General features: G+C 47.5%; 1 protein-coding gene across 4 annotated transcripts in view; it reads right to left on the bottom strand.

The window, feature by feature from the left end:
• LOC135909688 (inverted formin-2-like) overlaps positions 1-18,615 on the bottom strand; it is a 71,519-nt gene that overhangs the window by 41,638 nt on the left and 11,266 nt on the right. For all 4 annotated transcript variants that reach the window (XM_065441720.1, XM_070535333.1, XM_065441719.1 and 1 more), the window contains exons 2-3: positions 15,300-15,575; positions 12,942-13,114 (exon numbers count right to left, since the gene is read on the bottom strand). In XM_065441720.1, coding sequence (XP_065297792.1) covers positions 12,942-13,114; positions 15,300-15,575 — 449 coding nt within the window. The remainder of the gene's footprint in view (positions 1-12,941; positions 13,115-15,299; positions 15,576-18,615) is intronic.

Consider the following 18,615-nt stretch of genomic DNA (forward strand, 5'->3'; position numbering starts at 1 on the left):
GGCTTCGCCTTCCTTCCCCGCCACTGGCGCCGCCTCGCGGGCCGTGCACATTTGGGACGTCGACACTATAGGCCACATTACCAGGGTCGTTTGTTGCGCTGCTGATGATGATGGCATCATACCCACACTGGGGGATTGGCCAAGAAATGTGTCCTGACACGTTTACTTAATCTTTTGAACTGTGCTTGTTTCTTCTTTCTTCGAAATTCTGGCACCTACCCACGATGGGGGCAAGTGCCAAAATACACGGAACCTAGCCATATGCAGCGTCGCTGTAAAATTTCTCTTATGCTACGTCCTCCTGCAGCGCGATTTTTGCCCTATCCCCCTTGGTGGGTGCGAGCCATAATTTTGGATCATCCTCATCCCCATCATCATCACAATCCGTGTGCTGGCATGAACTACATCTCACTTCCATCCCGCCCACCTCTCACAAGCTACGTTTGCGTGAATCCGATGAAGTGAGGCCAAGTCGGCTTCCCGGAGCGAAAACCGGTCGTCCGGTTCGAGTAAACGCCAGCGCGTCGGGCCGCACGAGCGTCGAGATGAGTGCAGTCAATCCGTCTGCAATATGTGGGTGTTAACTCGTCCAACACGCTTCATAAGACGCATTCAAGCGCAGTCAAGTGGGGCTGGCTCGGCTCGACTTCTGACTCGACCCATTCGCGTCGAGTTCGTGGAAACGAGACTCCATTGTCGAGCATCTGATTTAAGCGGCAAGGAATTCGAACGCCACACATGGCAGACTTCATTATTGCGGCGCTGAAGAAGTTTAAGCCGTCAGCGAGGCCCAGGATCAACTGTGCGCATTAGTGACACTGCATACCACATGTTTTTCGGGTCAATGAGCGCCTGCTTTCTTTAGCCGAATGCATCAGTATCTAACATGTTACCAATGCGTCGGCACTTAAATACAACGTATTAGCTTGTTGTATGACTCGGCCGATTTCCCGTAGAACACATTAATGTACTGCAAGATACCGCAGATGCAATCGTTCGCGTGAAGCCGCATAATGCATTTTAATTTGTGACAGGCGGCATACTGCTGTACATCTCCGTCTTGGTCGTGCAGTTTGTACCGCCAACAGTGAATGTGTTGCAACAAAGTGGGCATACACAGAAAGACATCAGGTAAAGTGGATAGATGCTCAGACATAGAAAAGTCTGGTACGCCACTACAGATGTTCCTTCCTTCTTTTGTATGGGAGGCTTGTGTGCGTCTGTATGAAGAAAAATAAAGATGTGAAAATATGGAAACACATCAACGCTCACACACGTAAAAGAAGAGGAGTGCGCACGTTGGGAATTCGAACTACTTTTAAACATCTAAATTATAATCGAGCAACTGTTATTCGTGCAGTACATAACTAATTATTAATTGGTTTGCTGAATAATCTAAAGCTGAAACATTTGTCGAGCGCATCAAATACGCTACTATGGGTATTGCTTTCGGTTCCCAGCGCTCAATCCCAATTTTCAAGGAATCAAATTTAGCGTGTGAAAAATTGTATGTTGCGCTTAGTGGGGTTAATTCAAGACTCCAGTGCACAAGCGGACGAGGGCGAAGAACTAAAGAGAGAGAGAAATAACTTATTTATACAGCCGGCAGATTGGTGGGGGGGGGGAGGGGGGAGGGGGGGAGGGGGGAGGGGGGGGGGCAACCCCGCCTAGATGGCGGCCAGAAGCCCTTGAGCGCTAGCGGCACCCTCGGCCTGCTGGACAGCCAAAAGTTGGTCTTCGGGGACCGAGCTGAGCAACACGGTCTCCCACTGCTTCCGATCCTGAATTTTTTGGCCCTGTCGGGGCGCCCGAGGGCAGGCCCAGATAATGTGATCCAGGTGCGCCCTTTCTTGACAAAATTTACAATTGGCCGAATATTGGTCTGCTAAAACAATTTTTTTTTTCCGTCGTCAATTCAGCTAGGCAGGGGGGGGAGGGGGGGGGGGCTTCAATGTAGGTTGCGGAAGATGTCTTTCTCCGATCCAATATGCCCCCTCGGCGTTCCCCGTACTTTTCGCCGTTCCACGTGCAGCGTTGGCGGGGGAGCTGCTCTGCTCATGCTTCTCGAGCGAGCACGAACGCCGCTGACCTTGACGTCCACGAAGCCACGCGTGCGGGGTCTGCGTTTCGTCTGTCGGCAGAGGCACGCGATTGCTGGCTCGTCGGCCCTTCGCAGATTGTTCGTGTGCGCTTATGAAGCGGTACATTTTTTTTTTTTTTCGTTTACCTAGAAGGAGTCGCAGTCTGTGTGGCGAGCGCCATAGACTCTAAAAGCCCTGATAACGTAGTATAATGAAAGCGAAACTGTGTGAATGTTTTAGCAGTCAGCATGTATTGGTGTCCGTGTGCATGCTTTTTTTTTTACTTTATACATATATTACATTATTGGATTGACTCGAGCGATTGACTTGTGATTTGTCACAGAAAAGCGCAAAACGCGCCGTTTCGTTCCCGTTTTCTTTGCTTTATTTTGTTTTTGTTTTCTTCCCTATGTTGACTGTTTAAGCCCATTTGGGAAACCATCTTTTGCCGGAACGCAAAAGAACGGAAAGTGCTGTATCGCATCGCGATAACTGTGCGAATTCGAACACCGAGCCCACCGTCACGTCAAAGTAACGTCGCGTGGTCGAGAATGATTACGTAGCGCCGTTGATCTTAAGCACAGAGCAGCTTATCTGAACAGGACAAGGGGTCACTGACCCCCGTATGCAGAAATGCAACTTAAATTGAAGCCCATGCTTGACTTGATCCGAGTGACGCCTATCGGGAACGCGCCGAAGGAAACGCAGTGAGCGTCTTTGGGCACGTTAACGCCAAGCGTCATCTAAATCAAGTCAAGCATGTGCTTCGACTTAAGTTGCATTTCTGCATACGGGGGTGAAAGACGAAGTAGAAGGAAACACCAGTGGTCGGACAAGGGAAGCCTCAGCCAGGAGCCAAGAATTCCACAAGAGAACCTGTCTTCACTGGGTTGTCATGTATGCCCACTGCTTGTCTACGTGATAGCGCATGTGCGTTGAGGAAGCTTTCTATTTTTGTCTCGCGCCTATTCCCTGTGTAGGGTAGAGAATCGGGCAACCTTCCGGTTAGCCCGTCCGTCCACCCATCCAACCACCTGCCTACCCATTCTCTAGATATCTCCAAATACATTTATTGACGTGCAGACCGAACTGAGCATAGCGAGCATACCGGGGCCGGTTGAAGAAAGAAATGGAGGAGAAAGTGTGAAAAGCTTGATTGTCGAGGAAAAGCAGCTGAGGTAAGCAGAAAACTCGCAGAGTATAATGAGTTTTTCAAAACACGTGGACGAACTACGCACAGAAAATGTGTTCTATAGCATGTAGTAAACTTTTTCGCAAGCAATTCGAAGAACTTGAGCTCTTTTTTTCTTTTTTTCTTGAGCAGCGCATTCGGATTCTTGTGTATGATCAAACCTTAGATGGCAAGTTTCTGTGTACAATTTGTTTTATGCCCCGTCATTGTACGTCTGTTCTGCCTCAGTCAATGCTTTATTGTACAGCTCATTGTTCTCCTACATCCTGAATTATGGCCTCCTCGTTTGAAGACGACGGCAGCGAAGATAAAAGAAATAATATTGGTAAAGCAACTGTCAAGGTCGTTTGGTGAAATAGGAAGTCGTCTAGCGGCATTGTCTGCGGTTGCATGTGGCTTTTTTTTTTTCTATCCCACAAAAACAGAACTCCTCCGCAGAATTAGCATTGTCAACGTGGCTTAACTGTTTAGTTCCTGACTTTATCGTTGCAATGCATTAACTGCAATAAAAAGTGGGTCATTTGGCGAACGTTCGAGGTGATATGGCAATGCTGCCCAAACGAAGACAAAGCGTAAGAAAAACGGGACATGTACTGACTCTCAGTTATTCACTGAAAAGAAGCGAGCGTATACAAACAAAACGGAAAAGCGCATAATATCATGGAGTTATCAAGAATACAACTACGCGTTGCAGTTATTGGAATATCGGTACTGGACGGGTACGGGCAAGTTATTTATCGTTAAGAGCCATAGGCGATTGGCTGGAGCAATTATCCCCTTACCCTCTGATATGAAAACCTCCCATAATATTATAGGAGTCAAGCTGTTGACTGTGATGAAACAATATACCCGAATCAGGTTTTTCGCTGCTTTATTTAGATATTTTCGTCCGTGCAGATGTTCGCTTCGTTCTGATAATATAAGTTGAGAGTCAGTGCCCGTCCCGATTTCCTCGCCTTCTGTATTCGTTTCTGTAGCGCTGCCATGGCACCGCAATTAAACCAGAAATTGGTGCAGTTATACTGACGTTCTCATTCTTGGCGCCATAGTTGTAGCGCATTTAATACCTGGCGAACCTCGTGCTCCAGGCTGGTAGGATTGCCACTGTATTTTGCGCACAATGTACGAGAGGACACAGCATACTATAATCAGCAACTGCAGCTTCCTTGCACTTGAAACGTCCGTCCCAATCGCCGCACTGAATGTACCTCGGGGTTCCCGCCTTGAGCCACAGCACGTGCTTCGACGCGGACTACAGTGGCTCTTGTGCGTCCAACGCTACGAAGGCACCTCCACATTTTCTGCGACACACTGGTCTCGACGAGATACTTAAATTCTGTATATTGCGTTATGTGTGTCTTTAGTGTCGCGTATTTCCCATGTATATCATTGCACTTATCGCGTTCACGCGATATAGCAGGCTTGGCGTTCAGTCAGGCAGGTACCTCAAATTTTCATTAAAGAGCCTCTCCTCCTGACCTCCGCTGCAGAAGCAATTGAGCAGTTTTCATGCGCGGTCAAAGCCACATGGCACACGCAATTAATTACTCGCACGTCGTTGATTGCAGGCCTGTCCTTGCTGAAACGCATTCACGCGTTCACCAAATGCAAAGCAACATTTTACATTCGGGTAAAATAAAGATTCATCGTACTAAGTAAAATGGTAAACGTTTGCTACATATGTTGCCAGATTCCTCCTAACCTAGGTTAATAATGGAGCAGCTAAGAGCAGTTTCTGTCAATGAATCAATGTATTACTGGTATAAACGAATAGCGCTTTTCTTTTTGACAATGCAGATTTTTTATTAAATAACTATGACCGTAAGACACCTGTAGTGTCGTCTTCACATACGAGCCCTACGGCGAGGTGAAAATGTTTCGCCCCTGCTTATGTTACCCTAAAAAGACTAATTAACAGGTCGCACATGCGCTCTCGTTCATCTTAGGTCATGAATTTTGAATGCATACTCATGTCGGGCTGATGCTTTGCAGGGGGCGCTTTTGTCTTGATGTCGCAATATATATACGTTTGTTTCTGAAAATAAAAATCAGTTGGAAGTCAGCGCTTGCCTTCGTCGTCCTTTTTTTTGTCGCTCGTCTATGTATGCGCTGTAAGTGACGATTGATACCATGGAATACCAACTAGCCCGTACCCAAACCTTGCTTCAGTAATTAACAAAAATGTGTTGATTGTTTTTTTTTTATTATTATTAACTTGAGGGCAGTTGTTTATATGGAAAACTAATAGGGCGTCACATATACCATACACATTTTTTTGAGGTTGGTTGGAGGCCAAAACGAGGCAATACCGCTGAGCGTCACACGGTAACGCCCCGTAGAGAAGTGTGGGGCGAAGTCTGAACGATAGCATGTCGCGGAAAATCGGCGGCCCGACAAGCAGCGGCACATGCTTGCCAGGCAAAGCGTGCCGTATCAGTAGCTACCGCGACTGCGTGAGACGTTCGGTTTCAAACTTCCTTGTGGTTGTCGTCACAAGGCGTTTCGGTCTGATAAGATAGCAGGGCCGACTTTTCTGCGCTCCCGCCGCGCTCGGTTTCGACATGTCCCGGATTTACTGTCGACAAGTCAGTGATAAATATCTCGAATTAAGAGAAAGCATTAGCTCGGGCCCAACTCCGATGCGGCCTATTAAAATGCATGTAAAACGCAAAAACGTTTTTCTGAGATAACCCCTGGACCGATTTTAATGAAATTTGTTGCATTTGAGAGAGAAAGTTAAATTCTAGTGACTGTTGGAAGCAGAATTTCGATTTAGGGCCTGAATTTTGTTACAACACCTTTCAAAAATTCGGAAGTTTGAAAAGAACAGAAGCACGAAGTTTAAAAATTCACAGCTCTGCATCAAGAACAGATATCGTGGTTCTGTGAACGGTATCCATTAGATCATTGAAAGCGGACAAATTTGATATGTCATTTTACATCTCACGTGAATTTTTTACGTTGTTTATAAGGGTTCTGCAAAAGCTGTATTTCCATGTCATTAAATTTTTTGAGATTCGTGTGTAACATATCAATTTTGTTCGCTTTAAATGTACTATTAGATTCATTACACAGAATTGTATTATCATTTTTTGCTGAGTTACAAAGTTGTAAACTTGATAGTTTTGTTCCTTCAAAATTTTATATTTTCGCCAATTTTTTTAAAAAAAATTCACAACCTAAATTTAAAATTCGAAAGCAATAGCCACTACATCTTAAGTTTTTTTATTTTAAATGCAACAAACCTCGTCAAATTTGGTGCAGTGGTTGCTGAGAAAAACGAATTTTCCTTTTACATGTATTTAGATAGGGGCACCCGAGCTAAAGCTTCCTCTTAAGAGAGATTTTGATATCATTAAAAGTGTGGGTACATCAAACTGTGGCTGCCTTCACAATTCGCCATATAAACAACTGCCCCAAGCCACTAATAAGAGAGTGAAGTAACAAATCTTTGTTAACTAGGTTAACAGCTCGTATACGACAGGTGTCTCACGGTCATAGGCTTTAATACAAAACACCGGTGTTGTCTAAAAAAGACACCCTGTATATTGACAATAGAAATTGAGCTGTTTTACCACCACTTTGCAACATGACAAAGCAATGCTGCAAACATATATCAGACAAAAAATTTAGACGCATTCTATTACTGAATTCTTTCAAACGCATTCTCTCGATCTTTCGCTAAACAACCAGCGAAATCATTACGAAAGTTTAAAACTACGCTGATGACGCAAAAGAGCAACTTCAGAAACACCGCCCTGCCTTCTTGGATTACGTTGAACTTTTCGAACTTTGCTATCATTAGGTACCTCGACTCTAGACGGGAATATTTGCTCTGCTATCCAGCATATTCTTGTATGGTCGACATGATTTAAACTCTAAGCTTAAACCTAAACTGTAAAACTAAGCTTAAATCAAAGGCGTGAGCAGCGACGAGTGTTCCAGTGAACTGAAAGATCAGAGCCGTCTTTTTCAGGGCACCATGTTCATAAAAACAACTTTCCGGCGACATTGCACATAATTTAGCCTCTATACTAGCAGCCAGACAGCAGGGAGAAAAATAGGAGTGAGGCGCCAGTTGAGCGATAAAACAGCCAAAGCATTTTTAATCTGTAGGGAATGACGATATCGCGTATAGGATGCATTCCATTGCGCGTAGCGGACAAACGACGTGTGCGAACATCGTGCACAGTTTTCTCTCTCTTCTTTCGAGCATCGAATGGCGCGTCTAATTCACATCGGACCAACATAGAGCAGACTACTTTTCGGGCGCTTCTCTCTTGTCGAGCTAAACTGCTCTTGTGACAATTCGCTGTTTACGACCCCCTTTACCGCTGCACGTCAATCAGATCGTCCCCATCTCTGTCGTTTTTCGTATCGTTTCGTTCTCAACCTGGCACCGTGTGTCATGGCCACTTCAATTTGCAAACGGGGCAAAAAAATATAATTAAATGTTCCGCCAAAGATCGGCCCTACATAGATGCAACAGCTGTTATGCCAGAAAAAGCCAAATTTACTTTGCCCTTCTCCAAAGACTTCGCAGCGCATGCTATCCTTTATACATTGACACACTGTCAGCACGCGAAAGCTGAGCACGCGCGTGTTGAGTTATTCATGTTCTGCAAAGAAACTTGCACCAAAAGTTTTTTTTTTCTTTAAATACTGGTTTTACATGCCAAAGCCACAATCTGTTTATGAGGCGTGCCGTATTGGGGGACTCCGGAAATTTGGACCACTTGGGATTCTTTAACGTGCACATACACGGTTGTTTAAGTACACGGCTGTTTTCGCATTTCGCCCTCATCCAAATGCGGCCGCCGCGGTTGCTATTCGATACCACGAACCTCGTGCTTAGCAGCCCAACACCACCGAGACTATATAAGCAACCACCGCGGGTCTGCACCAAAAGTGGGAAGCGCTGTTCAGTAAGCGTTCTACTGCATAAGCAAATATCATGAAAGGTCCAGTAGTAGTCAATATAGAAGCAAATGAAATGTTGCGAGGCCCTATTGGAGGAGCCTAGCTATACCCTTCCCGATGCAGAGGTTTTCTCCCATTGCCTCGACCAATGCCCAGAAGCTATAATTTCTATCCTCCCTTCTAAAAAATCGTAACTGAGGGCCCACGCAAGGTTTACGTCACGGTATTCTCCTTAATTATTTCGTCTCATTTGTTTTCTTGCAACGAGGCGCATTTCCAGACGAAGTTCTGCGACCTCCACGACTTAATCCGAGTCCGCAGGTTGTTTGCACTTCTGCTGGCTATATATTGTACACTGTAGGTGACGCTCGCGTGGGAGAGAGAGAGAGAGAAGGGAAGACGGAAAGGCAGGGAGGTTAAACAGACTGAGTCCAGTTTGCTACCCTACACGTGCGGAGGGGAATGGGGAGTGAAAGAGGAAGAGAGAGAACTTAAGTGTAGGATGTCTATAGTCGGGAACTCAAGTCTGTTGCCCTCAGGTAGCGAAAAAGCGCTCGAACGGCTTTCTGGGCCAATGACGCTCGCGTGACGCAGCTATAGAAGCAATGAGCTACTAATTCATTGTTGCGACTCTTATGGACAACAAACCTGTACAAACGACTTTAGCGCTGACAAGTGCGACCTGTTACCCTGCGTTGTGAACGGCAGAGATGGTGTATACATGCGCTGTTTCTCTCCCTCTAGTTCCTTATTGTTCTACGGCACCATCCCCCACCCCTCACTGCAGACTCAGCCCTGTTAGGGTTTTACTTCGTTCTCCATACACAACCACATCCCCACGCTCTGCTTACGGCTTTGCGAATTTTGGCGCGATTAGCATTGTTGTTGGCCTTGACCCACTTTGCAGTGTAGGATGAGTGTATTTAGCCTTTTTCAAGCCTTCTGTAGGAGCGCAACAAATGCTTAAAAATTTATCCGGGCGGAATCGAAGCCATCTCGCACGTGTTTCTCGAGCACAACAGCCCGATGCTTTAGCGCTGCGCCTTGAATGCGCGCTGGCCGCGAGGGAATAATTATCGGCGCTTGCTCACACCGGTGCGCCACGCATTTCGGAGACCACACGCTGACTTCGCAGGAGCAGCCCTCGATGGTGGAGCGTGTTCAGAGAGAAGCGCGAGAGAGGAGCCTGGTTGCGTTACATGGCTCATGCGCACCGGATATCCCCCGGTGAAATCTCGGAGGCCACGCAAAAGGGGGCGACATCACGCGAACTTCGCGGCGGCGGCGCTAGATGGCGCAGCGTGTCCAGAGGGAAGCGCGATAGAGGAGCCCGGCTGCAGCACACGGCTCATACATGACGTGTTTCGGAAGTGGCAACGCGTGGTGTCTAAATACACACGTCAGTGATGACGCCCTCAGGATAAAAATGCAGACTTCAAAGGCTATGCTTTCGGTGGCTACATGCGGCGGAAGCGAATGCGGAAGCCGGAAACAGGTCACATACGTCGTGTTTTGGTTCAGTACTAACCGAATTAACGTTGACAGCCATCGTAAAATGAACTTCGCCGCATTTTTTTCTTTCGGCAGGGGGTTAGATTTCTCGCCTTTCTTTTCATCTCTGTCTAAGCTTCCCGTCTTTCTTTTCGTCTCTGTCTCATTATCTTGCGTGCCTTTTCTTCCTATAACGCGGTGCAAGCGGAACTTTCAGGTTGCGAATGGCACACGCGTATCAGCGTGACACAGCGTTCTTGACATGAAAATTAGGAACCCAGAGTGTAAAAAAAAACGCACTCAACCTAGATTACGATTATTGTTCAGGTAGCAAAATAAGCCTCAAATGGCGTAAATGTTTTAAGGTGTATGGGTGGACGATCTTTATACTAGCTTGGGGAAATTAGGGAAATGCTTTGCCTAGAGTTACGGGCGCCGAGCGTTCATATGAATTTCCAGTTGCCTTTTTGGCGTAAATAGGTGTAACCTTCACCGCTTGATCGACGCAAGGCGCTTATCTGTTTGCAGTGCTTAAATCAGGTGAGGCACCCTTCTAAGAATCGCGAACAACGGACGAGACAATCGTTCAATATGTTCGCTCAGCGCCAGTATGTCTTGAACCTTTTTATGGTGACTAAATTTTGACGCAATAAACTTCCCGCTGTCGTTTTGAATAGCACAACTACACACAAGATAACGTTACTTTTCGAACCGAAATTGAGTCCCACGTAACTACGCTACTGTTGTACGAAATGATCGAAGGTGTGCGAGTCATGTCCATTCATCCTTCGTTAATATACAGCCCCTTTTCTCGACAAGCTTACTAACAAAACAAATCACTATACAGAAGCTTTGTCATTTGGTGCTAGAGGAGTTCCACATGAGTGGCGTGGGCCTAATGGTTATGCACGTATGGTAATGCTAGCTGATTTTCTGTACCGGCATCGTTCGGCCCATGCCAGGTAACCAGTTGCAGACTGTAATTATGTTGGAAGAACACTTCCTCCAGTGGGCGTCAGCGGACACGACATGTGTGTAACCGCCGACCTTCCAAACCACATGGGTCTGAAGGATTGAGGATGTATGCCCAATGGATTACGTCATAGCGCACATGCTCGGAAGAAACTGTTTTCTCGTGTTACACACACGTGCTATTGCAGGATGCACATGCTACGAAACAGTCACATGACAGCACGGCCCACTTCTCCCCTGCGTCGGCTTTTCGCCCTCCTCGCGTTTTTACTTCGCTTTCCACACACGCCCGAAACCCCACGCGTCGCTTACGGCTCGCTCTTATAGGCTTGAGAGAGGCAGTTCAATAACTAAAGAAGTTAGCCCAGGTACAAGTTTGGAATGTTACTCCAGGCTTAATTTATGATGAGGAACAGAACAAACAGGGAAAGAAAATATGACAGAACTCGCACGCAAATACAAACACATAAGTGCGACGCACTAGCACGCAAACTCGAGGCCGTTTACGAAGTCTCGTTAAGTTCTATCCCTATTGATAGCTCCCCAACCTGCTATTTCGTTCCCAGTCAATCCGTGCTGTTGCAGTCCTCGACGTTGTCCTAGCGACGTAACCTTCCGTCGCGCTTCTCCCTGGGCGTGCGGGTACCTCATTGACGTGCGATTGATGCATGAGAATACTTCGGCTGCGGCACTGAACGACTTGACAGAGGCTTGTTTTCGAGTTGTCGCAAAACACACGCAGCGTCAGACATCCAGCTGCTCCGCTTGTCCACGAGCGACAGGTGCTGGGATTGGCTTTGCACAGGAATGATACGTATTTTGTTTGTCATTCTCTCTTTCCTTGATATCATGCTCTCAATTTTCGAAGCTGACCTTATGATAGTGACGCACTCGTTGCTTTGAGGACATCCGTGTACGCCTTGTCTGCCTGCTTTTAGGCGGATGCTTTCGCGGTGTCGGAAGCGGGTCCAAGTTCAATATGCCCGCAGCAGCTTTGCAACCCGCTGGCTCGTAGAGATCTGGGGCTGTAATAGATGTACCAAAGAGACAAAACTCACAGAAAGGTGATGACGTGGGCACGTAGGAAGTGACGCAATGTCAGCGACGCGCAAACGCACTTCGATGACTAACGGTGCATTAGACTTGTTCCTACCGTGCTCTAACTCGGTTCACAGCGACGCGACGCCCTCTCGAGGTTGAAGCCAGAGAAATCCCGCATCAGCCGAACGTTCGGCTCCTCCCAGAGGAATCGGAGTAGCCACGTGATCGAGTTTCTGTAGGATTTAGGTGGCGCTCCCAGCTCAAAGGGGAGAGCGCATCAGAGCGCTCTGAGCTGTAGCACGGCGATCTGAATGAACCAGGTGAACATGTTCCAAACGTTCGCTTTCGACCAATCGAATGTAAACAGAGCGCTCTAGAGCGCTCGAAAGCGGCCACTCTAGTGTACCGTAAGGAAGAACACAAGAAGCGAGAGGTGTCCGTCAACTGGAATTTACAGTCTTGCTTCGATAATGCTGTCACGACGAGAAATGGTGTTCATTGATGGTTCATAGTATTTTGTTTGTGCAGTTGTTGTTCATGTTACCTTAAGGTCTTTTCTTGACTTGCGGCCAAATTAATAATAGCACGTTCCTTTTTTAGGGGGGGAGGAGGGAAGGGGTGTAAACTTTCAGTTGATAGACAGCGTCCGTCTTGTGGATTTTTCACTAGTCGTCTTCTTGCCTTTGCGCACTACGAAATCAAACATGGCAGTGTGCGAAATCAAACATGGCACAGAATGAAATCACAGGCCATTCAAACAACTTACTGTGCCCATTAAAGCACCGAGACACTTTTTGTTTCAGTTTCTGGGAGACGCAGATTTGTTTTTACTATAACTCTTATAAGCGACTCGGTCAATCAACTAGCCACATCAGGCATATGGAAGTTACAAGGTTAGCCTCGCCTGTAGAAGCAAAACATTCTCTCACTCAAAAAAATACAAAAATATGCAGGAACATGGTCACGTGCCCGCAACTCAGCGCTCCTTCTTACAAACCATCAAAAAAAGGCAACTGAACACAGATAGAAAAAGAAAGAAAAACACAGCGCAATGCGCCCCTCTTACCCTTCTCTCCTTTCTCGCTTCACCCTGCATCCCTTTCATCTATGTGATCGGTTGTATCGATCGTCCAAAGTAAATAACTAATTCGGCCAAATTGTCATCATGATTTAACACGCACCTGAGCAACATACAAACTTGTCGCACTCCCACTAAAGACCTCTCAGAAAGAGCATCATCTCACCTTGTTCATGACGGCAGCGAAGGCCTCGTAGTGGTTTCCCGAGGCCGTGAGTCCTAGGCTTAGCGCGTGCTCGTCGTCCGCCTCGCGGGTCGTCTCGAACACGTGACACTGGATGAACAACTCGTCGTCGCCGGAACGACGCAGTGGTTCCACCAGCTCCAGGAAGCCCAGCCCTGAGCGCGAGAGAGGGGGGCCCATAGGCTGGCTACGACAGTCTCATCACGTTTCCGCAACGCTTTTCACCCGACAGTCGTATATAGCCTTCCTATAAACGAAACAATCGCATCGCGTTTTCGAAAAGTCTTTACGCCACAGCACCTGGCTGCTACAGGCGGTGTACGTAACACAGAATGCTTAAACGTATGCGCTTGGTCGTGGATGCGCATGGTCCCTGGGATGAGCGCTATACGTTTTTCCCTTCCTTTAGCTTCTTTCTTCGTTCTTTTGCTATTAGACGTGCCGCCGCGGCTCGGATAGAAAGACATATGGCGCGTCCAGTTCATCGGCTGTGACAGAAGCGGGCGCCGCCATGACTCAAGCGAGCGGCTTCACGAGCATTCCAGAAGTGCGCTATCTCGAGCACAGCTTGTAAACAGGGCCACTCGATGTGCGTCAGTGTTCGCAGAGCCACGGCACGCGCGGCTTTGGCCGGCATTTGACGCCATGTCATAAAAGAAAGAAAAAAAAATACGAAGTGGCGCCGCAAAAACTGGATTGGGAAGGCAATACACAGACGCACAGGCAAACACGAATTTCGAAAGGGACGCGCTACGACCAGTATGTACTTTCGTATCACCAACATGTGACAGACAATTCCGCGCGGCATGCGCTGACGCTATAGTACGACAGCTTGCGTGGATATGCGACGCTATATACCGAGCAGTGCGTGTCTTTCAGTAACAGGGTATAGAATAGCGGAAAGTGACCCATAGGCTGCAGTGATTTTATACAAGATAAGCAGGTAACGTCGTGATCAAAAAGAATCGGAAAGAAATTGCGCCGACGTGGCACCAAAACATGGCGCCTATAAAAAGCGATTATCTCGTTTGTTTGTTTTTTCCTTCGCTAGCACTTCAGACTGGGGTTTTTCAGCAACGTACTTCTGAGTACGTCGACAGTAAACAAAGATGGCTGTACTCCGTTTATTATAGTGCTATAGAAAGCAGAGTCGCTTGTATGCGGAAGCTAGAGGCAAGCCAAGTTCAAGTAAAACTTCTATAGGCTGCGTCGGCGGGAACAACTGCGCTAGTGATGTCTCTTAGGACGCTTTGAAAACCAATACGTTACAGGTGATGTTGCATTGTACGGTTTTAGTGTCGCGGGACGCCTCACTGAAACAGTGGTTTTGTCAGTCTATCGCTGCGAAAACTATCTGGCCCACAGTGATGACGCGCAAGTGTCCATCTCGTTTTCTCGACAGGACACTAATACGCTAGTGTACACACTATGGTACGAAACCACTAGAATACACTGGCTGCTGCCGACTCACCGTCATCGACGCCTTCCCGGACTAGACTCATAGATACGAATGAAATTGCCGCCCAAGATCAAAAGAAGTTATGCAAGCTTGCTGCGCAGATTATGGCTAGGTGTGGCATAAACTAGGCGACACCTACACTTCATTGATCGTGCAGACAGTCCGGACTGCGAGGTACTCGAGACAATTGAACACGTCTTGTGCATTTTCCCGCCAAATGCTGCGCAAAGACAATCACTGGTACAACATTTGTTCAAGTATATCAGTGAACCTTCTTCCGAAGAAGTCCTGCTGGGACCTTGGCCGGATTCTTCTCGGCGTGATGTTGTAACATCGCTAATCAAATTATTGCATGAGAGCAGCCTAAATTTGTGAATTTGAAGAGTCTTCGCTGTTCTTCACTCGCCGTCATCTTCAGCCTCATCAACACCCCTCTCTCTTTTCATTCCCGTCTCCCTTCCCTAATGTTGAGAAGCAGGTCAGAACTTCGACTCATGCTGACCTCTTAGCTTTTTTACCATAATCTATCTCTCCCTCTTTCTCTCCTTGGTACTCTGATGAGCTCGACGCAGTCGCTCGACCCCGTAATGAGGAGTCGTAGCGAGTGAGAAACGTTGCACCAGTGCAATACACTGAACAAGCACGTGGCCACTGTGCTTGCCCGGCCATCTCGTAACCGGTTCTCTGCAGGCGCAACAACACGACGTTCTTTTCGCATATACCGTAGAATACTATATTTGCTTACCCTTGACGAAACCTGTTCAGAGTGAGCTACAACGGTTGCGGCTACACTGGTGCGCGTTACGTCAGAGTGAGATCGCAGTGTCGAAGAGAGTGGTCAGTCGGAGATAACCCTTTGCCTGTCGAGAGCGCGTACTCACCGAGAAGCTGGTTGCGCAGGCGCAGACGCTCGCGGAACTCGTCGGTGCTGATGAGCACGCAGTTGATGAAGGCGAGCACCGTGGCGGCGTACGGCAGCACCTCGGGGTGCGACAGCTCGTCGACGAGCACGCTGAACCGGTGCTGCCTGCCCGTGGAGGCGCGCAGGTGGTCGAGCGCGTCCAGCGCCAGAACTTGGCCTCCCGGCGCGTACACGCACACGGCCGACAGGAGCTCGAGCACCTGCTTGCGCACCACGCGGTTCGGGCTGGCCAAAGCTGGAACGGGGAGAAGAGGGGAAGCGCACTTTTACGCGCTCGTTTCGGGGTTTTCATTTCTCGGACGCGACAAAACTTGAAACACAAGAAACGAGAAAGCAAGAACAAAGATCACAAGAAATTATGGCCAGCTGGGTTCGATTTCGGGACCATTTCTTCATGCGCAGCACCCACGATGAACCGCTGTTTCGTTTCCTATATGTTCACTTAACAGCACCTTCTCCTGTGACTTAGTGGCTGTGACGATATGTTGCTGAGCCCGAAGTCACGGGTTCGGTGCTCAGTCGCGACGACTGCATACAGAAAGGAAAGGATGCTAAAACGGTCGGGCATGGAACTTTAGGCTTACGTTTAAGGACTCTTGGCAAGTCAAAATTAACCTGGGGCACCACGCTACTGCGTTTCTCGTACCCCTTGTGTTGCTTCGAGACCTTAAATTCATTCATTCATTCATTCATTCATTCATTCATTCAATGTTTTAAAATTTTCTTGCCAGAGAGTCCTGTCATAACTGTTGCCGTATCTCATCAGATAATGGAAGCTAAGCAGCATTGTGTTTGACGAGTCATTAGGAGGAAAACCACCTGCGAACACGATATGTAGATCAACAAAGTGGAAAGTGGAGCTTTAATGCACCCTACATCAACACAATTTTATCCGTCTCGGTGGTGTAGCCAAAGGGTCAGATATGGACAATATTCTGATTGTCTACGCTGCCACAAACTACGCTTCACACTTCGTTCATTTCATGGTGTTCACGGCTCTGCTTTATTTTTTCTAGTTTCTGTACGAGAGCGATGAGTGTGCTTTTATTATTTGTTTATTTTCCGTCTTCCTTTGACCTCTTGTTATATATTAAACATGTAGTAGCGTGCCAACGCTGTCGTTCGGCTAACCTCTCCACCTATCATTAAAACTTATCTCATCAGCGCACACTTGTGCTTTGACATACTTGTTACGCATACCGTTTCCTTGTGACACATTCTTGGGATACGCAATTTGAGTACACGGTGGATGGGCGGTCTGCAAGTAATATAACATGGCAGTACATATCCAAGAGAGTATTGCCCTAGGCTAGCGGCCTGACATAACGCACTAGTAACATTCTGAGCGACGTAGCTCAGAGCCCAGAACGAAAGAAAAAAACTTTTGTTCCCTACTGTACATGGAAAAGTTGAGGAAAACCTAGTAACGCTTAGGTGCAGATACTTTTGTAGAATATGATGTAGAATTCAGTATAGATTAGGGTTGAATTCGCGATAGGTTTCATGTTCTTAAGAAAACAACGGAAACGAAAGCGGAAGAAAAGACAGCGTGCCACCGGTGGGAGCCGAACCCACAACTTACGCACAACACGTGCCATGTGCCACAGAAATACGGGCATGGTGGCGGCTGTACCTCCGTCTTGTCTGTAGGACACACACACACGTAAAAGTATGAAAAGAGGAAACAGAGCGAATAGGGAGATGAACGTGGACACAAGTAATGCGCTGAAAGTGCCTCGCATAAGCCAAGGGGAGACATCAGAGACGGGTAAAACGTAACGTCGTGAATCGGCGGTATCGACGCGTCGGTGATACGAATTATTCATAAGGAGGGAACCAAGCCCCGTACGTGCAGCCATAATATACCTGTGATTAGCGTTTTGGGTGAGGTGGGAGGCGAATGCCCAGGGTTCCCATTCTATGTCCGTCAGTGGCGCGTGCGTGCGGACACACACACACACACGCACACGCACACACACACGCACACACACACGCACACACACACACACATATTGTACAGTCACCATCCTACATAACCCTTCTTGGTATAATAGCAATAACACACACTGACACAAACACCCAAGAAAGCCTCCCTCCATCGAAATCTAAAGAGGATGCCGCTGCCTGGCGCAGGCTCCAGACAGGCACTTACGCGAACCTACACATATTACAACGGATACACCCCACAGCCTACAGGGACGAGTGCCCGTGGTGTGGGGCTACACCAACCCTATACCACATTACGTGGGAGTGCACACTACACAACATAGAACACCCAGACACGAACACCACGAGACAGCAACGGGAGGCACTGCTGTCCAGCTCGGCCCTCGACGTCCAGCTCAAGCTGGTAAAGAGAGCCGAGAAGATGGCAAGAGTCAGCGTATCCCTGGACTAGAGGCCCCGACCATTAGCGGTTTTTCTTATTATTACATTAATAAAGTTTATCTATCTACATCTGCGGAAGAAGCTGAATAGTTCTGGTTAGGGTGCCTGATTGAATGTGCTATAGCTTAACGCCTCTTCCCTCCATAGGATTCAATGTTTGCTACTTACAGCCCGAGTTTGCTAAGCTGTAGAAGTGTCTTCATTGTTCGGGTCAAGTCTGACGGCGACAGCACATAATCTGGCCCTATGCCCCTGGAAGGATTAACCAGCGTCACTCTTTAACCACGGCGGTGGCACGGTTGCGAATAACGCCCTGGCTAACCTAACCTAAATCAAATCGGACAGTACGCAATGGCAATCTGCGAGCATTGGTGAGAAATTGAGAATGTTCCACTTTCCGTTAGGGCATTTCATTCGTTCACGCCTTCTCACTTAGAGCATGAAAATACAACATGGGTATTTTTTTCTCGGTACTTAATGGAAGTTTTCCAAGAGAGAGAGAGAGAGAGAGAGAGAGAGAGAGAGAGGCAAAGGAAAGACAGGGAGGTTAACCAGAGATTATCTCCGGTTGGCTACCCTGTACTGGGGGAGGGGAAAGGGGAAGCGATAGGTGAGAGGGAGAAGGATTTAAAAAAAAAGAAACTACACACACACGCACGTACACACAAACTGTTTCTGTGGGCACTGTCACGCAGCCCGCAAAGGCGTTCCTACTATGATGCAGTGCACCGTACAATCCTGAGTCACACAGTGAAGTCACAATCTGTCAGAAAGTCCAGTGTCTTTTAAATACCGCAGCAGCGCCTTCATAGCCGATCGCGCTGATGTTCGCGTAGGCCAGTGTCCAGGGATCTTGTTTTCTGACAGTGGGCGCTTGTCCAGTTTGT

This window comes from Dermacentor albipictus, chromosome 3, assembly GCF_038994185.2.
Source record: "Dermacentor albipictus isolate Rhodes 1998 colony chromosome 3, USDA_Dalb.pri_finalv2, whole genome shotgun sequence".
In the NCBI taxonomy this organism is placed as follows: domain Eukaryota; kingdom Metazoa; phylum Arthropoda; class Arachnida; order Ixodida; family Ixodidae; genus Dermacentor; species Dermacentor albipictus.